General features: G+C 47.0%; 5 protein-coding genes across 5 annotated transcripts; 1 reads left to right on the top strand and 4 right to left on the bottom strand.

The window, feature by feature from the left end:
- Window positions 1-369: 369 nt before the first annotated feature.
- ABOM_009629 (NAD(P)H-dependent flavin oxidoreductase) lies at window positions 370-1,562 on the bottom strand (the record flags this gene model as incomplete). Its single annotated transcript, XM_022536757.1, has 4 exons — window positions 370-516; window positions 580-1,308; window positions 1,388-1,470; window positions 1,520-1,562. The coding sequence occupies 4 exons, from the start codon at window positions 1,560-1,562 to the stop codon at window positions 370-372; spliced, it is 1,002 nt and encodes a 333-aa protein (XP_022385535.1).
- A 3,768-nt stretch (window positions 1,563-5,330) lies between these two features.
- ABOM_009628 (uncharacterized protein) lies at window positions 5,331-5,904 on the bottom strand (the record flags this gene model as incomplete). The annotated part of the gene is made up of 2 exons (XM_022536756.1): window positions 5,331-5,606; window positions 5,692-5,904. The coding sequence occupies 2 exons, from the start codon at window positions 5,902-5,904 to the stop codon at window positions 5,331-5,333; spliced, it is 489 nt and encodes a 162-aa protein (XP_022385534.1).
- Window positions 5,905-6,886: 982 nt separating this feature from the next.
- Window positions 6,887-7,334, bottom strand: ABOM_009627 (calcium-binding protein precursor; the record flags this gene model as incomplete). The annotated part of the gene is made up of 4 exons (XM_022536755.1): window positions 6,887-6,910; window positions 6,967-7,013; window positions 7,073-7,138; window positions 7,193-7,334. 4 exons carry the CDS (start codon window positions 7,332-7,334, stop codon window positions 6,887-6,889), a joined length of 279 nt encoding a protein of 92 aa, XP_022385532.1.
- Window positions 7,335-9,581: 2,247 nt separating this feature from the next.
- Window positions 9,582-14,672, top strand: ABOM_009626 (uncharacterized protein; the record flags this gene model as incomplete). Its single annotated transcript, XM_022536754.1, has 12 exons — window positions 9,582-9,848; window positions 9,911-10,059; window positions 10,112-10,154; window positions 10,220-10,616; window positions 10,707-10,861; window positions 10,929-11,264; window positions 11,316-12,080; window positions 12,140-12,946; window positions 13,013-13,270; window positions 13,359-13,604; window positions 14,191-14,608; window positions 14,662-14,672. 12 exons carry the CDS (start codon window positions 9,582-9,584, stop codon window positions 14,670-14,672), a joined length of 3,852 nt encoding a protein of 1,283 aa, XP_022385531.1.
- Window positions 14,673-15,425: 753 nt separating this feature from the next.
- On the bottom strand, window positions 15,426-16,450 carry ABOM_009625 (SDR family NAD(P)-dependent oxidoreductase; the record flags this gene model as incomplete). The annotated part of the gene is made up of 2 exons (XM_022536753.1): window positions 15,426-15,637; window positions 15,727-16,450. 2 exons carry the CDS (start codon window positions 16,448-16,450, stop codon window positions 15,426-15,428), a joined length of 936 nt encoding a protein of 311 aa, XP_022385528.1.
- Window positions 16,451-22,968: the final 6,518 nt, after the last annotated feature.

Below are 22,968 nucleotides of genomic sequence, written 5' to 3'. Positions count from 1 at the left end.
TCCTCATATGGATATGGCCCTGGAACCCGTAAGGGCCGTTCCAGCCCTAACTTCACAGGATTAAAGCCTTTCCAACTTAAGTATCTACCTCCTTCTGCTGGCTCGAAGGGACAGATTGAGCTTAAGAGTTCCCTAGGGCTTGTTGAGGCTTTAACGATGTCATGGGGAACTAGTATAGTATAGTTACTAACATTGCCTAGAAGGCCAAGATGGGCAATATTGGGTCACGAGACCATATTATATCCTAGATCGGCTTCTCTAAGACGTGAAAACATAGATCTTGTTTATTGTATACATGTAATATAGTTATAGCTCATGTCATGCGTGGAAATGTCATTTAAAAACTATCGACAAATACTGTGACATGAATCATAACTTGCTCTGCAAGTTGCCACCATGGTAAAGCTTGTGAATCCCTTCAATTGCCCTCGCTGAATCCCGTTCGACACGACGAACTAGCTCTTTACATGTAGGAATGTCCTGGATCAATCCAATAGACTGGCCGACCGTCCATACCTAGAACACCACGTTATAAGCTTCGATTCGTTTCCTATTGATTCGGGTGGTCCGTTAACTTACCCCATGATTAATATTCCCATTCAAGAACACCTGCCGACCACGTTGGCCGCTAACGAATGGGGCAATCTCAGAGAACTCGCCCGATGATGATTCCTTTTCGATCTTGAGCGCAGCCTGAGTCACAGTATTCGCAAAGTAACGACTGGTGTTCCTCCATCGTCGCATAACCAATGTAGTATCCGTTTCCTGGGCATCGACAATAGCTTCCTTAATCTTCTGGTGGATAGGAGCTTCGACCGTGCATAAGAACCGAGTCCCCATATTTATGCCCTCTGCGCCAAGCGCCAGAGCAGCAGCTAGCCCTCGCCCCTCCGCAAACCCACCTGACGCAATGAATGGCACCTTGAGCTCTTGGCGTGCCCGCCCAAGGAGGATGAAACTTGTCAGATCATGCTCGCCGACGTGTCCCGCACACTCGAAGCCGTCGATGGAGAGGAAATCCACACCCAGCTTGATAGCGGACTTCGCATGTCTGATAGTAGTACATTTGTGTAAGATAACTATGTTTGCTTTCTTCAGCTGGGCAATGATTGGGCCTGGATTGTGGCCTGCTGTTTCGACGATTTTCACTCCCTCTTCTGCTATCACGCGTGCGTAGGCCGCGTAGTCAGGGGGATTGAGAGCCGGGAGTAAAGTTAGGTTTACCCCGAACGGTTTGTTGGTCATGGACTGGCATTTTCGGATCTCCTTTCGTAAATCATCAGGGGTGTTGTGCGTGAGTGCACTGAGCTGGACAAGGAAGAACACATGGAAGTGTTAGAATATGAGTACATATCAGGAATGGTATTCGGAAGCAAGTGGCACGTACTATACCCAATCCACCGGCGTTGCTGACTGCAGAAGCCAGCTCCGCATACGCAACCCATTGCATACCCCCTTGGATGATCGGGACTGTGAGATAGTGAGCAACTGTGTGAGTGGGTATGGGAGGATGGATCACCTGCAATCCCTAACTTTCGTGTCAACGCGGTGTTGAAAGGCATTTTTAGCGCAAGATCAATTCGCTATAATAGGCACAATACGGATAGGGTCTCGGATAGATTCACAGAGGCTATGGTAGAAAAGCGTTGAGAGAGATTGCTCGTAACAGTGACGCACTTGTCAAAACTCTGGGTGGGAGCGAGTTAAATGCGCAGTCACCATCTACACCATAATATCATCTTCCATAGAATGTAGCGATACATACTTCTTGGCTCTGGATTTGATTAGCCGCATCAATTATAATGTGGAAACAGTCTAAAGCCATGTAGTTGTTGCCCTGAAAGTTTCATACTGTAGGTTCCTTCTTTCGTGTCTAAATTAGGCAAATGTCGCGCCCCAAATAAGGTTGCGTCATTTATATCCCCGCCACAGCGAAGAACATACTGCGTTGGTGTTTTATTCTTGTGGCTTATAGCCATATTGATTCGCGAGCTCTAGTAGGGAAACGGGGCTGCGTGGGTCGGCTTTGAAATCACAAAAGTCGAGAATGTTGGTTTAGCTCCGCCACCGTACGCTGCTAGCACACTTGTAATGAAATATGCTTATTGATCTAGATTCCTTACTAGCCTAAGATGGCGTAGTGCATGGTAAGGTTACCGTAATTCAGTAATTCTGGAGTATGAAAGTGTCCATGTTAGGGCTAACATTGAACTTCAACAAATAATACAAGGAAACCAATAACTTCATATAGTTCAATGGTGACAGGTTAAAACCCTGATACTAGACCCAGTTTCCCTGCCGAAAACTTTATCGAATTCAAACCATGGCTATGAGGAAGAAGTAAGAGCCACTAGTACTACGTACGGCGTATGTTTACCCGCAAATAGATTAGCACTGAACATTGGCACAGGAATCAAAAGAGGTGATAATGGAGGCCTGAGCATAGGCTTGCTCTCCCCAGATTTGCCTACGTGTCTACGTCTTCTCAATACGAAATAAATGAAGTGGATGAAACTTGATCAACTCAACTTGTTTCGGCCCCCCGAAGTTTCCAGGTGCTAAATCTTATACTATCCAATAAGATTGGTGGCGCCTGGATACGCTTTGACATAGGGTTCAACTTGGCTCCACCTTTACCTCGGTCGATTAGGTTTCTAGGTGACTATACTTGTATATTCGATCTACTCCATTTCCGATTGGCAAGTTTACCTCGGATGGCCGCAGGTGATAAGCATTACTTGGTGACCCACCTGCCAATAAGGCCCACATTGTACGAATAGCTTGGCTAGCCGTGTTAGCTTTTAGGACCCTCTTGGCAATCCTATTTGGCTATTTTTCTGGAGGTGGATGCCGCCACCTTGTGTGGTCGAGGGTTGATCTAGAACAGCAAGACGAACAGCCGCGTGTTATACCTACTACAGCAAAATCTAACAGGCAAGGTAGGGTAGGAAGAGGAACCCTATCCGCTCGTGGAGTACCTTGGATTCGTTTTGGGAAGGGTGAGTCGTGTGATCTAGATAGTGAAGAGAATGGTCTCAGGAGCCTTACAGCGGTGTGTAGTTATTATTTTAAGGATCCATCAGGACTTGAAATGTCTGTGGGTACTCCGTATTTTAGGAAAGATGCATTCGGAAACTAAGCAGCACTGCAACAAAGTAAGGACCATCGTTGCACTTGGCTTCTTCATCTCATTAGTCCTGTATCGATGAAACAGAATGTAAGAAGAGCAGCTAATTACGACGACGCTGACCGCAACTAATGCCGGCCAATTCATACACGGCAGAATCACAGGAAGAAACAGTGGGAATGACACCCAGGTAACAGTCCGCATGTTCCATGCAAATAGCAATCACAGATAACGATGAGAAGAATCAACAGTTGCATCTTATCTAGACGTAGCTGGGATGCTTGATTACGGGCGCCGGATATGATAGCACTGTTCTAGTCAAGTACGTAGATAGATTAGAATAAACGATATGAAGCTACTTTGAAGAGAATAAGCAGGATCATAAACGATGTATGTAGACTCTGAATGTAACGTCCGACATGCGTTGAGAGGTGAGGCAGACGTTTTAAGCTCTATACAAGTTATGCCTGATCTAGATTCGTGAAAGCTGTGTAATGGCGGCACTGCAACTACGGAATTATGGAATTAGCTGCCCATTAGGCGAAATGAACGACATACCTACAAGCGTCTGTTGAAAGCCCTAGTGCAAACTCCTCGCGTGGAGGCGCCCCAGGTGCAGGTTGTGCTTAAGGCAAGCCGTATGCCAGGCTTCAGGCACCTGGTGTATATGGTGACTGGGTTAATGATAGCCAAGAGATTCGCCGTGACCCAGGAAATAGGCAAAACTAGAGCAGGGGACATTGGGGTCGGAGGGCCCGCTCCCACGCCTGCGGGTTAGCTGGTGTCAGCATCAATGTGGCTTGAACAAAATCTTTAGAGGAAAGCGAGGGGTGGACAGCAGGCGAGGACATTGTCTTTGCGTATCAATTGCTTATTATTGAAGTAAAAGTGTGGGACTGAACGAGGATCGAATACGATGAAGTCAGGCCTAAGGCGGCGTACCTTAGTAATGATGACGGAGAGGAATATTATGAGGAGGACGAAGGAGATGTGGGAGAAGGTACAGCCAGTTTGAAAGTCCGGACAATCTCCATACTTTGCGAAATATAGGTAAACTTCCGGCAGTTGAGTTGGGAGAGAGTGAGTGAGTCTGGAATTACTTGTATATGTGTAGCTGATGTCTAGGATATACATTCGTGTTCATGTCGTGTTCAAATTGAGTCAATTCTAGCTATAGCCAATCACGCATAGGTTTGGGTTGTTCGGCTGAGTGGAATCATGCTACTATGCTGAAAACGTCATGGCATATTAGCGAGGGCCGCCTGATGGCTCATGGGGTTAAATATAAACAGTGGTCGTTGAGTGTTGTGGAGGCAAAGGCTCTAAAGACAGCGTACATTCCTTGACGAGTTCGTGGTTTCTCACGTATATCCTGATTTGCATTCATATATCCTAGTAGAGCACTTGCGATGCTAGGAGGTAATATTCATTGATCCCCGGCTGCACCACAGGTAGCGGAAACCCAACTCCAATTTCAACCAGTATAATACCTAGCGATCGAATCCTGGAGTAAGGGTGTATCTGGCCGTCGAGATGACTGAATTCTCCTGAGTCGGAGTCTTCTTCACCGAAGCGAACAGACAGGTATGGCCTCCAGGCAAATACTTTACCTCGTTCGCCACGGCTATTGCCCCCACACTCTTTCATAAACTATATCGTTTGGCTTGTCCATCCAGTCCTCATTCAGTCAGTCATAATACTGCCAGACACTGTAAGCAAGGATATAGCCCAGAGCAAAATTCATTTTCGGCGTCAGGTGATAGGTGTTCAAAATCTCAGCCAACGAGATCTCAGGAGCATGCTCAACCAGTTGCTTTAATGGCTCAAAGCCAGACATCTGTAATCGTCTGTTCTGAAGTATAAGGCACAACCGTGAGTTGGCTTCCAAACTAATCAGTCGGTATAATTCACCATGATCAATTCTCGTGACTCGTGTTGGAGCTTCCATTCTCCCCTCACAGCCGTCAGCGAATCGAGCATACTTCCTGGACGTTTTCCGAGCCCCGAGTGATTTAGTAGATATCGATTTTGCATCCTGGATTCAGAAAGAACCTACCACGGCATGACGATTTGAACATCTTGCCAACGCCTGAACTGAGAACTGTACCACCATGGCGAAGAAGAAAACAAGATATCAAACTGTGCCAAACAGGGATCTGCGCAATTTCGACTCGGCGGTCGGAGCAGCAGGCGCACCAGGTGGCTACATCGTGCTTTCTGCATAATTCCGTATATTGACATCAGTTGGATGTTCCACTGGCCTGACTTTTCTTGTCGTTGTGTCCTCCTTGGTCTGCCGATACTCTTTCTTGCTGCGGGCCGTCAATTTCTGGATGTGTCGAAGGGCACCTTCTGCCGTGTCTGGGTTTCCTGTAATATTGCCGATCCCCTGTTGGATTCTTACGCGTGCCTTTTCATATTGTGTACCTGAGGGTAGTTGGCAGATAGTCTCGAGGAGCGGATAATTGGTTCGGCATACCTGGTGCGGCCAGTGGCGATCGAATCAGCATATACTCAAACCACAAGAGAGAAATTACCATAAATATTCAATCTCGATTACTCACATTGCAAATGATCTCAATATCCCTCAATAGCGTTGATATGCACAGACGCAGGTGCTTCTCTTGGTCCCACACAGCCGTGTCGAAATAGTTGGCGAGGAGGAGCAACTCCACGCCGAGGCGACTGCATACTGGGCGCTTGCACTGCGCACCCAGCTCCGAAGCAATATGTGCCACTCGTAAAATGGAAGCCTGTGTCAGGTCGAGCGGGCCCATTGGTGCTATGATTGCAGCATCACTTCAGAATCCAGAGTTAACGCCTACAAGTCGTTGCGCATCGAGTAATCGTGGATGAGCTGAATTGGCGGGGCAATGCGCGTGGGAAATGATCGGCGCCTGTTCTTGAACGAGGCACTTTGGTGAGAGTCAGAACCACTGACGGCGTAGACAGTGAGCAGCGAGCTGTGCGAGGGAGTTTTATATTAATACTAGGTACTATCCTGTACAAATTAAGCACTAAAATGCTCAATGACTCGCACGCTGGTTGATATTGCCCGATCATGTGATAGTCCCCAGCACGAATTGGGCTTGAGTCTAATGCATCCGTGATCACATCTCACTGGGCATCAAGAATGTGAGACCTGTTCTATAGCCCAGGTAGCTTAAGGTCCATGGACTCCATGCGCATCAGACATCGATCAGGTGCGGGTGTGGACTCTTGGCTGGGTTCCGCAAGTTCCATTGGTTTTAGCAGCGGAAGACATCTATCTGAGAGTTGTATCGCATTTTAGGCGTAGATAAACGTGCTTGCTACCCACTCAGGACGCAGTGAGGATGACACCTGGACCATCATATCTTGCTTGTAAGACATTTGGGTCGGAGAGTGTGCGGGCAGTTGATGTATGCCGAGTTGAATGGCCACGGTCTTCAGATTTCTATCTTGTCTTGTACACGTGTTCTTTCTTGTTATGTTATATTAGGATCGCTACGGAACAGAGGACTCAATACTAATTCGTAAGTAGAAACCAATTCGAGGTATGTGTAAGAGATAGAGCCAGGGCACCTATATAGTATACCGCCGTTACAGTATGCATTCATTCATCACTAAGTCACAATAGGCAATTCACTCCTCCAAGCGTATCACTGAGGCATATACAGGTACTTGGATGCAAGATGTCCAGAAAGCCCATCCACGCAGCACTCTATAGCGTCATCGATTCCTGTCAATTGTATTGGCGAGAGATTTCAGGGTAGCTATTTAGCCACACTTCCTGCAGGAAGCCTATTTCAATAATTAGAATTATATCATACAATAGAATGACAGAGTATGAAGCTCACAGTAGAGGTACCGACAGAAGCGATACAGGCTGCATCGGCGATAGGATCTAAAAGGCCAAATCAGCAAGACATCCAGCACATTGACCATGGATGGAGGCAAACATACTAGCACCAAGCTCTGCTGCAGCTGCTGCACATGCAGCGCTCTCCCCAGCAAGAGAGGAGACACAGGCTATTCAATAATGTCAGTGAATTGCATAGCGAGCATCCGTCGCCAACCACCTACCAAGCCAGTCACATCCTGCAGCCTTCTTGGCTTCGGTAAAAGCAGCGGCGTTGTTCTGCACGTCTTGAAGGTTTTGCGCAGTCGAGGCTGGCGCTGCAATGGCAACAGCCAGAAGAGTCGAGATGGCAAGGAAGAAACGCATTGTGGATTGAAAGGGCAAAGGCTTGTTTGGTTATGCTGATGGGATTTTAGATTTCGTGATCTCTGTGTTGATGAATTAAGAAGTCTAGGCAGGGTGAGTGAAGCCTTTATATAGACGGCGTTCGGGCTTGTATGCGCAATCTACCGCGTGTGACTGACTCCATCTCGTATTGAGATGATACCTTGTTGTGACGCTCCATGGCGATCGCATACTTCGTCTCAAATCCACTTCTATTTCGAGAACGACGAAGTATAGTAATACGAGAGGCATGCTGCTACACGAGAGATCTTCATCAATACGGTGTCCATCTACATCATACAGCTGAGGGATCTGGCCGGGTGGAGTCAAGCTCTCCAAGTATAGTCAGATACTGGAGACTGGGGTTACAATGAGGTGTCCATCAAATATGCATCTGGGGTACACTTAGACACACTTCATATTCATCAGTGTAGTTGGACTTGATTATACTTAGCGGAGGGCAAGCTAGCATCTCGTGTCTGGGTGGAGCTATAGTTACGTGATCTGCGTTTTAGTAATAGTCGACAAAAGCCATAGAATTAATCATTGATTGAATTCAATAGGCTAGGACCGTACCTGCTCAGTTGTCTTTACTGTCGAATATCGGCTCAAGCAGAATTGTGCAAGGCCTTTCACTGCCGGTCAAAGGGAAGGTGGAAGAGATCACCCTGTATGTAGTGCTATCCTGCGGATCGATATCAGTACATACGATGCGCATTGTCGACCCCAATTGCTGATCAGTCCATATGAGTCGTATTGCTCGGGTAAATTCCGTCGTGAGGAACAGCCAGCGGGGAAATTCAAGGTAGATCTGCAGAGCGCTTACCTTACTAGATATTCCGAAGAAGAACATCAGACCACGAACCAACGAATGAGAACTAAGCATCAGGGTTTCTGCCAAGATTAGCTTAGTTTAAACAAGACATTCTCTTGGCGACAACCATAGGTAGTGGCTTGCGCCTCCTGAAGATGCAGATACGAAAGGGCCGACCCACCTTGTGCATGGTGAGACCAACGAGAACAACTGAAACAGGGAGGATCGACATCAGCCCGCGAGGAAAGAATGTTCCCTTGCTGGCTTCTAAAAATATCTACCTTCTGCTATTCTGTGTAGGAAGGTCACTTTGGCACTCCTCTGCTCTTCAGTATCAATACTGCCCTTCAATCATGGTATTTCCCGGGTCTATGATTAAGGGTAAAAGGGATAGTGGTCAAGGCTAGCGCGAGTTACGTGGGAAATACGAGTTAGGTTCACCATTCGCTTTTACATGACACGTCCAGGCCGTATAGATCCATTGCTTTGTCTCCTCCTTGTGCTACGGCGTGAGATACAAAACATTCGAAACCTGCTCGTCATGCACAGGGTCTCAAGTACTAAATGATTTCGACCGTGTCCCCCAACGAGGTTATTTCCGTGTTTTTTATGCCATGTCGTCCGGCTTGGGGTTAGAGATGCTTGATGGTGTGATACTCTGCTGATATCTTGGGAAATTCCCCTCTATGCATTTCATATTGTAAGCATCGCCAACCCAAATCTCCGGGGACCCTGTAGGTCATCAAAAAACAATCAACTTATATATGCCTTGAATGCATGTCGGGGTCCTGTAAGTCTAAGATGGATGTGACGTACTTAGAAGATCCTTTAGGGCGCGATGCAATCCCAGGACTACTTTATGTAGCCTTTCAAGGGCAACCGAATGTAGCGCCCTAGTTCAATCCAAGCAGTCGGAGAAAATGAGGCTTGAGTTACCATATAGGGTAGCAGTAATTTGCAATGTTAGCGCGTCCTAAGGTAGCCATTTTCAATTCTGATGACAAAGGTGCAACTCTTAGGGAGAAAATCAAACGTTGCTCGACTGTCTACTAGTAACTATATGCGGGACGACAGGGTTGGACGAGTCACCACGTGCTGCCATCAAAATATATCCTGGATCCTCCCACCCCACACTTTCATTCTCTCACAGCCAAGCCGGCCTGCAATTCCTTCAACTGCCAAACAATTGGAAATACCAATACAACATGGAATCATGGAGAATCAGGTCGATGAAGGGGGATACTATTATTATTGTCAATTGGGATTAGTTGGTTCCTGCACGTGATGGTGATCTCTGTGCGGAGAAGGCGCTCTGGCGTCTTTTCTTCCCCGCCACCACTTTGCATCAAAGTCAGACACCGACATCAAATTGTGTCCCCGCGGTAGTGGCGATCGACGGCTGAGAACGTTTCCATATGGATTACAATATCACTGGTGCCAATCCCAAGTTCTTGGATCCGACACACCGGGTTAAAACCGGAGACTTTCGAGACGCATTTGCTCGTGAAGCAACCAGGCGTCGGAACGAGGCACGGACGAGTAAAGGTCCACTTTTTAATGGGAAAGGTGTCCATACCAAGCCATATAATGAGCGAAAACGCCCTTCATGGATTCCGTGCTTTAGTCGTACCACTGAGGACGAAGAGCGCCCGAGGGGTAAGCTGAGCAAGCAGTCTGATGAGGTTTGTTTACTCCCCATCAACGTCGACTAGATCCCAACACGTGAAGCTCACACCTTCTCAAGCATTCCGACCTGCGTGTACATAGGATGCGAATACCAATTGCATGGAGTCGCATTCCCATTGGTGGTGAAAAAGACACCCTGTTCCTAGCCATGGATGAAAACTCACAGTTGGGAAGCCCCGGCCTAGGAAGCCGAACTCTTCATTGGGTGTAAGGAGACACAAGTGTAAAATGTGCCAATTAAACTAATAGGGCCGGCTAGACACATGCAACATTGTAAAGGAATTGAATTCGATACATTCAAGGTACGAGATTTAGATATTGCGTGGTCTCCGACTAGGGAAGACTAATTGACCATGTTTCCTGCAAGTCTACTGCATTGGACGGAATAGACCTTCCGCTGAATGCAAAGAATATGATAAAAAGCTGGATTTCAGATATTTATTCGCTTCAAGCGCAGCGGATATTTGGCGGAAAAGCTCTGGATTCATGTTTCCAAAAACAAAGGCTGTCTTCTGTAAGTGGACAGTCTCTTGTTTGTGCGTTCTTCGCCGTTCCCTACCTGCTCCTCAGCGAAAACTGTCAGTCTGTAGCGGATAAAAAGGCCAATACGGATTTGCATCCTATCCGAGCATTGGTCCAATCAGCGTATCGGACCGACTCTTCATTCACTCGTGAAAAATCGCAGGCGGTCCGCAAAGTGCTAGATTTAGAGGGGAATGCCCTGGTCTACGTCCCTCAGCTATGGGGCTTGATCATCGGAGATTGTATCCACACCCCCATCTCTCTATTTCATTCTTTTGTTTGGCGTTGAATCCTCCATCTTAAAACCTGGTAGACAGCTGACATGTTGCTAGATTACTTAGTAACCTGCGCTGCAAGTCAGCTTCATACCCATCGACAGAGTCCAATCCTCCCTCTTCCCCTGGAGAAATTTCCTCCAACGATGCGTCTGGTACATGAGGATGGCAGCACCTTTTATCTCAATCTAATGGAATGCCCCACATGGTTTGTGAGTGAGGTTGAACCGGACAAACGGTGGAATCGGGAGGTTTGGAGTATGTGCTGACCGTAATTAGGATTTCGTGATCCGGATTCATCACATTTACTCATGTTGGCTAAAGAGGCATATCGACGCCGAGAAATGCAGGTTCTGCGATGCAGAGACAGGCGAGGCCCTGACCGCTGCCTCCTGGCCTTCTCTTTTGTATAAAGCAAGGGCATACGGTGTTTGCGTCACCGTTATTGTTGTACTCAATACACAACAGATAGTCCCTCCTGAACTGGACCACGAAAATGAGGCATACTTTATCGAACCGGACACCGATACAAGGACATGGGTGAGGGTTTCAAAAAGGTTTATAGACGTGGAAACATTGGCAGCGTTTAATCTACCGTGGGAGGAGGACAAGAATGTAAACCGTCCTATTACCTTACTCGCATTGTGTGCTCTAATCGCGTACTAGGACTCGACAATGATCATAATCAAGACCTACTTAGATGTCGATTTCACGGAGATTCTGTTTGAGCATACCCGGAGATCCCGAAGGATGAGAGAAGAAGATGAAGTACGTGACTTGCCAGTGAATGAACCTGAGGATGGTAAATCTGTTCGCGACCACAAAGATAGACATCAAACTGGTCCTGCCTGGCATTGGCCTGGCTGCTATGAAAAGGACCCCGCCGACGAGTTGAGAAGGGCCGAAGGAGAAATGTTTTGGGCTCCAAAATCATCTTGGCTGGATGGCTTGAGTGCAGAGGTTGACAACTGCGAGAGTCCTGATTCAACCCATGATCCTTCGGGTGCGTCGATCAATTCCTCTAGGCTGTCTACGGATAGCCGACCTCAAACAACTATCCCGCCGTACCTATCGTGGCCACTAGCTTCGGACGTATCTGCGCCGTCCCGCAGTCAAGGTCAGAAAGCAGTGACGCGGGTACCCGAATCACAGAAAGCACGTCATTCGAAGCGTGATTCCCCTTTGGTCCCTGTCAAATTTCTGTACGCAGTGCTTCAAGAAGAAGAAGCCTTTAAAGAGCTTCCAAGGTCCAAGAAAGCAGATCTAGTTGAATTGCAAATGTCATTCTTCGGTGGGATGCCAACTGCGAGTTACCATCCGGAAATTGCATTATGTAACACTCTCTGCGATGTGGTCGATCACTTTCTCCCAGACGGGATGGAATGTTTGCTGAAAGATAAGATCTACGGAGGGCTTCATACGATTCTCAAAGTTTGTTTTGTCTGTGTCAATACATGAGAGCCTCTAAATAGACTGACATTTAGTAACAGGAGTGTTTTAAAGCCTCTGAGGGTACAAAGCTCATCAGGCTACCGCTCCTCAAGGACTTTACCGACCGGTCTTTGAAGCTGTTAAAGCTTTCTGGTGAAATCCGTGCAGGTATCCAGACCGATACGAGCCGCCTACTTCTTCTTACAGCTCATATAGACTGTTTAAAGGAGTTATGTAGGGCCATTAGCCAGCTATGTTGTTCTATCCAACAATCATTGTCGCCCGAACCAGATTATATGGGGACCCGACCAGAAACAAGTCACCCAAATCCAGATAGCCTACACAAAACTTCAGACTTGGATATCCGCACAGACAACATTTCCATGGCAGTATCCAAAATAGAGGACCAAAAGCTCTATCGGAGTACATCCCCTCAGTCAGGAGGTACAGGATCTTGGGAGGGTGACATTCCTGCCCCATCTCATGGACCGCCGAGTCGTGCTGCTTCTGTCCTAAGCGAGCGTAGTATTGGAACTACAACCTCCCCACGAAGGTGGAGAAAGGTTCCTCGAAACTGGGCTCCGGATGACACTGAGAGCGATACAGAGCCTGAAAATACAAGGAATCCCTGGGTTGACGGATGCCAAGCGCTTAAAAGAGCCGAAGATCTACTGATTGAATCTAAGTATTCGATCATCTGCACGCTAATAGAAACAAACCCTTTAGATATTGATGATTATTTCGGTGTCGGACCGTCCCGTATTGCATCTTCGATTTTTGAACACATCTGCTTTGGACTGAGTGACCTGGAAGGCGCAGGGTCTTTTCGTCTTGAGGAAGTCTATCGGCAATATTCTTCCCAGCTGGTACGTAAAAGTCAATCCCATCTTTTGCGCTGTCCCTTTCAGTTTCTAATGGATATACGTGGAAAGAGAATCAAAGTGAGAGACAAGCCTACTCGAACCTTGCTAGATGACCTGGACCTTCTTGAGGAGGAGTTGGAAAGCATTCTCGCGGTAATTGAGAAGCAGAAGACGCTACTGCGAAGTTTCACGTCCTTCGTCGACGACCATATGTCCAAGTCCAAAAGAGGCCCGAAAGATGTACTCCAGAACTGTATCCGGGAACTAGATGACAAGGCAGCTCTGTACAGTGAGATGAACTTCAGCATTGAACAGCTAAGGAGAAGAGTATGTATAGACAATTCAGCTACCGGCACCTATTTTCGCTCCAGTTATTCCATGTCCCATTCGCACCCGAGCTAACCCGCTACATTAGGTGGTACGTCAAGTTGATCTCCAACAAGATAATAATAGCAAGGCGATCCTTGTCTTTACTATTGTCACCGTTGTATTCCTACCGTTGTCATTCATGACGAGCTATCTCGGTATGAATACTCGTGACATAAGGGATATGGACCGAGATCAGTGGCTGTTCTGGGCAATTGCTGCTCCTCTTACGCTGTTCATTGTCGGCGTGTGCATGGTCGTTGCTTATGAGGGTGAAAGGATACGCGATGTGATTGTACAGTCTCTCGTTAGGAGTCGAAGGGAAACTAAAAGGAGCAGAGAGGATATATAAGTACTTGCTCGACAGACCTCCTGGATACCATTTGATCGGGATAAGGCAAACATATAGATAGATTAAACAATTATATTGCTATACTAGAGTAGATTGAAGAAAATGCTTTCCAAAGAACGGAACGTATGTATCGTCTATGATCGCTAGGCTCCAAAATCTGTACGCCTCGAATGGAGTGTGCTGATAACTGCCGGGTGTAAACAATAATAGTAGGGAATCCTACCACAAGACCGTGTGCAGCCGCCGAACTGACATACCACCCTATCTAGAATATGGACAAGACACGATTTCATTGCATATGATTGGGCATCAAACAAACAACCCCTCTCAAAACCACCCGACGAGGCTGACAGCGTGTATGCGCACAGCCTTGCTTTGCCTATTGCTCTGGGTATCATACAGCTTTACTGTGGCTTTGGAGCCATGACCAAGATCAGACTGACTCATTAATCCCTCGACACAATAGCTCTTGCCTTCCATACTAATTATAATGGGAAAAAGGGACCTGGACTTAATTGATGTCGGGCAGACTGAAAATGACACGAACAAAAGAAAGAAGGATGTGGTCTCGGGGCCGGAGACCGGCAACTCCCCGGATGCCAATGAAGAATACACGATAGGTTGGGTCTCAGCTGCCCCTATTGAAATGGCTGCAGCAAAGGGGATGCTAGATGAAGAGCATGGGAATCTGCAGACGCCTCCACAGGAGGCTGATCACAACACATATCTCCTGGGATCGATGCGTGGATTCAATGTTGTGATTGTTTGCTTACCGAGGGATGAACTGGCCGCTAGCTCTGCAGCCGTTGTAGCAACAGACATGTTGTTCGTAATACCTCACTACGATGATAATGACACGCGCGACATCTGCTTAGGGGATGTCGCAATAGCCAGGATGGAAGCAGAGTACCAGACTCGTGAGAGCAAGACCTGTCACTACATTCACTGTATGCTTATATAGCCAGGAGAGTGTGGTCAGGCTATTGACACGGCCAGGCAGGGAATTGTTGAAGTGTTGCTGCAGCACGGGGCAAATCCAGATACCAGAGGGACAGGTTATAGCGAATCGACCGTTTCCACATCACCCGACAAGTATTGCCACAGGAAGAAAAGGAAATGGTGGCGCAGGCTGCTTACCTTGCGTAGTAGGGTTGCATCTTCCTGAGCAGACAGTGTCGAAGGCAAGGTAGCTAGGACTGTGAAGAAAGCAGATGATTCTGACTCCGACAAACCCCCCATTTATGGCTTTTCAACCTGTGATCGGAGCTGACGAAGGGATATATGGCTTCCTGGCGAGTCACCTCCTGTCCTTTCCACCATAAGATTGATTCCGGATTGGATAAGTACTACCTACCGGCGTATCGGATTGCCGGATTAGAATAACCACAGAAGCTGAATGTATGTAATTGTCCTAGCCCGTCAGCATTTAGATTGGGAGCGGGTCTAGCTAGTGATAATTAAGACAACGACAATCACATAGGTAGCAAGCCACAGAGGGCATCAGTACAATCGATAACAACCACTCCATCTATTATACCAATATGTTGCCATATTATGCGATGTCTGGTGGTTCATCCTGCTCACATTGCCTTCTTCACCTGTTTGGAAATTGATGATGACTACTGGTTATTTATTTTTCGTTTATTCGTTACCTCAAATTCCATGTCTAACGGAGCAACAAAAATGTCCCATTCCATTCATTAGGGTCTTGGCCCTAGCACTCCATGGTTTGAATAGTGCATGTACTTTTTTACTCCGACAGCGCTACTGGGTGCCTGGCAAAGGCTGGCCATCGACAAATCGTGGGAATCCTTGGTAGCCGAGCCAGAGCTCACCGGTTCCCGGGGGGTCACCGACAATTTCCATCTTCCGATCCTTGAGCTCGTCAACATCCCAAGATGCGAAGACGATCTTGTTTTTGAGAAACTCTGCTTCCGGGGAGGCAATCCAGACAAGGAAGTCTGCGGGAAGAGAGGCTGCGAAGAAGAAAAAAGAAAGTAGAATAGTTAGTTACTTGGACACGAAGAGGGATTGGCCACAAAGGACGGGGTCAGTTGCTACTTACTGTCGTCATAGGCATATGGTAGTTTTATCGTCTCTGCCAGCTTGGCAGACATGGCCGTTTTGAGGAATCCGGGATGTACATTGTGAAGCCGAACTTGCGGGTTCTCGGCTGCAAAGGCCTCTAAGAGCTTGACGGCGGCCATCTTGCTACTCACGTAGGCACCCATACCGGCGAATGGGGGGAACAGGATGCCGGCCGTCGTTAGATTGAGAATGGTAACTGGCTTGTCCTCGTTGGCGTTGACTGTCTGGTTTGCCAGGACGACTGCCTGTGCCGTCACTAATGTACCGATAACGGTAGTCCGGTAGCCGTCCAGGAAGGTAGCCGGATCAGCTTCTAGAAGGGGGGCAACGGGGGCCAGGACACCGGCACAGTGGACAAGGATGTCGATTTCGCCAAACTCGGCAGCCACCTGGTTCATAGCATCGCGTACGACTAAAGCATCGCATAGCTCAGCCTTGCGAGTTTGAATTGTTATCTCTGCATGGCTATCGCGGACAATCCTGGTGGTTTCGGCCAGGGCGTCGGCGCGTCGACCGAGTAAAATGAGGGCTCTGGGACCCGATGCAGCAAAGGATAGCGCTGTCGCCTGGCCGATCCCACCAGATGCCCCAGTGATCAGCACAACCTTACCGGCCGTGGAGAGACCGGGCTGAGTTGGATTGATGCCGGCATATGTGGCAGAGTGAGTGGCCTTGGTGTACGAGGGTGGTGCGGATGCCATCGTCTCAGACTCTCTGTGTGGTTTAGTTGCCGTAAATGGAATGCTGGGTAGTGAGCTTGCAAATTGTCTAACCGACTTCTGTCTCGTGAGGTAAATTGGGAATCGCTTCAATGTGGATAGGTAGCATACAAGATGGTGCCAACACTGTATGGCCAGTCAAATTAGGGTTAAGGGTCGATTAAATAGCCAGGTAGGCCGGAGTAACATAGTGAAGGGGATGGAGGTTAATATAAATATACTCAATACGACCATTCGTATACAATATATCCTAATCTTACCAGCTGGGTACTCCAGTCTAGGCAACAATCTGGAACCTCAAGACTACCGTTGGAGTGGAACCCATAGTACATGGGCTACATAAGAATCTCAACCAGTCGCCGCAAGTTCAGGTGCATGGAGTCAGAAGCTTGACCGGCCTAAAGTCAGGTACCCACAGTACCCCTGTCCTGTCGCTATATCTATGGAGTCCGACGATGCGCTATAGGCAATCAGACACGAGATGTGGACACAAAAGCGCCGCCACATGGGGCCAAAAGCAACAACGAGCGGGGCACCCAGGCCACTGACCACGAAATCCGAAGTGAATCAAAAGGGACGAAGGACGATCGCCTCGAACAGGTCGTTACAGCGCGACAGATCATTCATGGGAATGGATTCATAGCCAAAACAATCCGGTGCCGGCCACTCTCGCAATTCTTTGTCAAATATAATCGGCAGCTATAATGCTACTCGCTGTCATGTAAAAGAACTCCGTTGCTTCTGAGCCCTTCGTCGTAGCAGATCTAGTGGTGTGTTCCTTGCTCATGTAGCAAGGCTTGTCGAGGCTAGTACACGAGTGAGCACATATACTATCGAAACAGCTGTACCCAAAGGAAGCACAAAGACGAAAAGATAGTAATAGTTGTGCAAGGTATCCTTATCATACATACCGACAAGCAAGAGGCTATCTAGCTGGAACTTCAGTCTGCTGCGACACTAACGATGTGTGAATATATATTCTGAATGTGGTGCTATATATATGTAATTCCATTTAGTGAGCACCTAACCCACTCATGCAAATGGACTACAATTGAATGATGAACGAGTATTTAATTCAAGTAAGTGATATATATACATGGTAGCTCAGACCCAGAACTACAGATCTACACAACGAATTGTGTACTATATTTCGCCTAATCCCAGGAAGACTATTTTCCTGCCGCAAAGCGACAGAGCTTTGGATGATAGGCGCATACTTCACTACCACGCTTTGTGAAGGGCTGTACCCCCCAGTAGATTAGACCAGCACTGGTGAAAAATATCAAAGGGTAGTAAGATTTGGTTGGCAAAACAGAAAAAAGAAAAGGAGAAAACATACAACAGGAGGGATTCGCTGGTGGTCACCCACCCAACTACTAACCTCCCGGCGTGTGGCTTAAGTACGGCTGAGCGGACGGGAAGCCCTGTTCTCCACACCCTATGGTCGTATGTACTAGCTGATACTAAGGACTAGAATTATATGGCACATATAGTCAGTGAAGGTAGCAAATGCCGAGGATCAAAGGTAAAACACCATCCTCTATTTCGTCCTCCACGATGCACCGAACCTTTTTACGCCCCGGGAACTATGCCTCCGGTTGGCCTAGTATTAATTTCCATCTCACTGACGCTCTCAGTTATAGAAGTAATTATAATCGTAGTTGCACGCAAGTACCTACTAGGTCTCTCATACACTATACCGCCTCTCCTGTGCGGCAAGTATTATTGCTGTCTTCTACCCGACAGGAAGTATTGTGAGGATTTTTGGGGCATATAATTAAAACGCTAAAGAACCAAGAACAACATTCTCTCTAAGCCTGTAGCAGGAAATAAGTCATCTTAGAAAGGTATTCCAATTACTTGACAACCCTCTTTATAGACCTGGCGGCACCATAAGCACCCTATTTTAAGAGATTTGTGATGGAGCTATAATATACTCTTGAATTCTGATAGACTTATATAATAAAATTAATCTAGAAAGACTATAGGGTTAGTCAAAAGCTAGCATTTAGCTAACTCACTGTATTGCAAGCCAATAGATAAACTAGCGACTCATAATTTTTCAGTTTATATATTTTCTACAGGGACATTTTTGCATAACAGAACGTGCATTCTTTTTAGATTCCTCATATTTTCTCATAATACCAGGAGGCCTCAAACAAGGACAGGACGGATGAGGGCAGTTAGTTAATTTTTTTTAACTCTTATTCTAACGACCTCTGTATATATTCAACATTACATATTTAGGCTGAGGTTCTAAGGAACAGAGGCAAAGTCCCCTGAGCAATCTTTCTACAACTAAGCACAAGCACACCAGGGCAACAAGAAAAGAGACCCTGGCATTGCCAGACAACAATAACATGAAATATGGAAATTGTGTTTGTAGTTTGGAATCATTACACAGCTTTGTGAACTGCGTATCAACAAGAATGTCTCATTGCTGGAGATGAAGAAAGGTAAGTTGCCAAAATATCAAATCACAATTTGCTAGGAATCATATGGCTTGTTATTGGAAGGGATCATCTAGTGGAGAATCTTTCCTCTTGAAAGCATCACTTTTTGTCGGATGGTCCCCTGGGTCGGTCCGACCCTACTATCTCCTTGGCCCGTATTCCCAGCCGTAACAACCTAACTCCTCCACATGCACGCCCGTCCGAGATATTTCAACAGTAGTAGCCAGATTACCAGACCTACCTTCATCTTTTATTGTCACCTAAGCAACGTGAAGTGTGCGCTGAGGGTAGTTTCTTGTAGGATCTGTAAAGCGCTGCTAGTCTTAATTGTATTACATATTGTGGCAGTGAATTATAGATTAAGAATAGGAGATTGTGTAATGTTGGGATTCAGATCTTGATAGCCATGAGATCGGAGTAGTTACTGTGGATTTCGCAGTAAGAAGATATTGAGATCTTGCGGTCTACATAGAGAAGGCTGCAGAGTTGGATTGATCTATCAGTGTATGTAGGTCAGTACAATTGTCATATGCTGTGCTGTGCTTTATCTGCATGTGATATGCTGTCTTTGACGATTCTTGGACCAGGAGCATGTCTAGATTTAGCCTTTGATCATTATTAATAGGTTCCTCCATTCTCGGCCTGGATTTTATGATGTTCAAATGTAGAATGCGGAGGTTAGATGTCATTGGAATCACCCAGAGTTCAGGAATGCCTGGCACGTCTGGTTCCCCGTATGGTCATTCCCGAGTATCTAGATTTTCTTCGTAGACAACAGTAGCGCTGGTCATGGTAGCTCGTGCAATATCTGCGCTTTACCCGTCCTTTGCCTGACCAGGTAGCAAGTTATTATTGATAATTCCTTCTCCTACCTACTCATGTCCATATCAACGTATGTGCCTAAGTGAAAATTCATGGTTGAGACGTTCCGTCTGTCCTCAGGATATAAGTCCAGTCAAACCCCGTTTAGTCAACACTCCACATGTGAGAAAGGAATATGGACTAACTGCAAATACGGTCTTACCAAGGGGCTTTTATATACAAAGGAGAAAATCGGTGCTGGAGATTTCTATTATCTAAATGTGACATTGCACTAAGTGGGGCGCTCAACCATTGTCCGGATACTATCGGCAGTTCTGAGTAAACATCAAACGACGACTACATATGCCAGCAAAGATAAAATCTGGAAAAGGCTTTGAACGTGTTGTTTATATTACGAAATTGCCAAGATCGCAGTACAGGGTTAGGGGTTTGCAAGTTTGATTCCATCAGAGTGTTCCCCCTCTTCGTAAATTAGGAATAAGCCGCAGTAAGGTCTTCGTCCATGGGAAATAGACAGTAGTTCACCATTGAACAAGGATCAAATCATGCAGCCCAGGCTCTACACGCTATATCGGAAGGAAATTAATTTCCGCCCCATATCAAGCTGCCCTGCCACACTTGGCGATGTTGTAAAATTATTGGTTCTCCTGTGGAGTTGTCCATGCGGAGACTCCACATGTCCCAGTTCGCCCAGCATCGGGGATCCACTGCACCAAGAACACGTCTATGAAACCGTTGCAACCTTAGAATTCGGATGGCCGATCAACCCTGCTAGCACACCTGGCCAAGGATGACCTGAGTGAGCGAATATGAAGCCTTGATTAACTACTTCGCGTTTAATTTGTACGGAGCTTCACCGGTCGTGCACTGATCTTTCGCCCCAGATGAAGAACCCATAATCTGCAACTAGCAAGGGGGGATGCGTCTTTCTAGCTAACTACAGCTAGCTCGATACTACTACACAATCAGCTACTACTGGTGTTTCATGGCCCGTGAGGAGCTTTCAGGCACCGTAAAGGCTGCAAACCATATACCGAAATAAGGAAAGTATCCATAGCCATGGAGACGCGAGGGCAACTCCCGGTCTAAGATTGATATATCAAGTGAGTAACAGGACTTGGATGTTAATGGGTGAGGACCCGTGTCAAAAGTGCGGAGTAAGATATACGCCAGGGAAAGGTGGTGTCATGTATGCAGATTAAAGACGACTGATATCGAATAGAACTTGTCTTAAAACTAGTCTACCTGGTGAGGAGACGTGAGCAACTAGGCCCATGCATGTATACCGGGATGGCCCAAACATGCAGACTTTACGTAAACAGCCTCCTCCATGCCATAACCTCCCAGGAATTGTACTGCTTCTCTAGTCGCTTGGCAAGGGCCTCCGCAGTAGAATATTGCATAGAGTCCAAGTTCACCATTGTACGGGGTTACTGTCGGTGTCCTCGCCAAGATCACATGGAATGGGTACTTCCATGTCTTGCAGATTGTGGTAGGAACGTAGGGAGTATATTCTATACTCCGTTGCCTGGGATAGAGCCATAGGTTGTAGCCCCCGGCCGTATTGGCTGAACAGAACCTGCTAGGCTACCCTAGATGAGATGTATGGATGTGGAGGGTCGGGACAAATCTGGAAATATCGTCCGTGGTTCTTGACAAGCTGTGAGCAGAAGTTAGACTACAAAGGTATAAATAAGGGCTCCTTCCCCTGCGTTGTGAAAGATTGTAATTCCCACTTCCAACAGTCTTCCAGTTCACTTTTCCAACCCTTGTGACATTATCAGAACCTTCCAATTCGAAGCCATGCGTTTCACAACCATTGCCCTCTTCGCTCTGAGCGCCTTAGCGGTTTCGGCTGCTGAGTGCGGCTATCCCAATGGCAACTGCTACGATAACGATTGCAATGGACAGCTCAGCAACGACAAGATCACCTGTACTTCGGTAGGATCCTATCCAAGCCGCACCCCTCTCCGTTGGCTAACTTGGCGGCACACAGGGTCCGTGGAAAGGCTGTCCTTGCGGATACAACTGCGGCGATGATGTGGGACCATGCGATGCAAACGATTGCAATGGCGTGGCGGGTCGTTGCACGAACAAGTACCTCGGCTGCAACTGCCGGGGATAGTATGGGAGCTTGGATTGTACGTTGGGATATTCAAGCGCGTCGTTACAGAGAGGCTCCATGTCCTATCTACTTGGGGCACATGTATCCCCCGCACATTGTTTTTCACTCCTGTACCGAATTAAGTAGAACGATGGTGTGACATTGCTTGATTCATTCTTGACACTGTAGTTCTGTAAAGCCAAATAGACAGCATGTCAAGCGGCTACCTCTGCCCATGAAGTGGAGTGGAGAATATAGTGTTTAATCTGGCCTTTAAATCTAGCCATACACAGGTTATCCACGGGCGTTGCCAAAGGTTTTGCAATTGATACGGCTCATGACCAGTTAGTATCTGCAGGTATCCACCGAGGTAGGCACAGTCTGCGTTACTTGTAATTCTTCCTTCTACCCTATCCAGTTTTGGATGCACCACGTGTCGTAGATACCTATTTTGATAGACTGCCTTGTCTTGCTATCTGGATCCGTCCAGGCTGCAGCGAAGAAATACCATATAAGAACAGTACCTCTCGCCGCAGGACATTTTCACTTGTCTTAATAGAACAGGGACTCTGACTGTAAACTCTTGGCTATTCGCTGGCGGCTTCGAGCCCGAGGCACACTACATATCTGGCCAGGTAAAGAAAGCGCTAGAGATGATGCGTCCTCAGTGGGGATTTGTGCTTGAGGATCCCCGCATGGTTTTCTCTACCTTCGTGCCCTTGCCACGGCGTCAGAAAATTGGAGAAAGGATGCTCGTATTTAATATTGAGCACTCCTGATGACACAGCCGGTGATGTTAATCTTCCTGGGATGGAAGGAGTGCGAGTTTCAGAGAATAGAACCAGCGTGCTTGCTGATTATTCGGTGGTGGCACTGTTCTATGGAGGAGGAAGTAAACAGAAATAGACATTCAAACGTATGCATGTTTTCCACTGCCTCATGCCTATGCACTCCCGAAGCCTCAATCGCCCGGCAATTACTGGAATTCATGAAACAACCAATGCAAATTTCTAAATTTAAATGGATTATTGCATTAAGCCAGAGTGCTATGACAGGACTGAACTGTTCTCATGACTTCAACAAGGGGGCTTACGAATTTACTGGAGGCTTGTCTTGTTGCC

This window comes from Aspergillus bombycis (genome assembly GCF_001792695.1).
Source record: "Aspergillus bombycis strain NRRL26010 chromosome Unknown contig00102, whole genome shotgun sequence".
Taxonomy (NCBI): Eukaryota; Fungi; Ascomycota; class Eurotiomycetes; order Eurotiales; family Aspergillaceae; genus Aspergillus; species Aspergillus bombycis.
The sequence above is the reverse complement of the archived record's forward strand: the minus strand, read 5'-3'. Positions and strand labels throughout refer to the sequence as shown.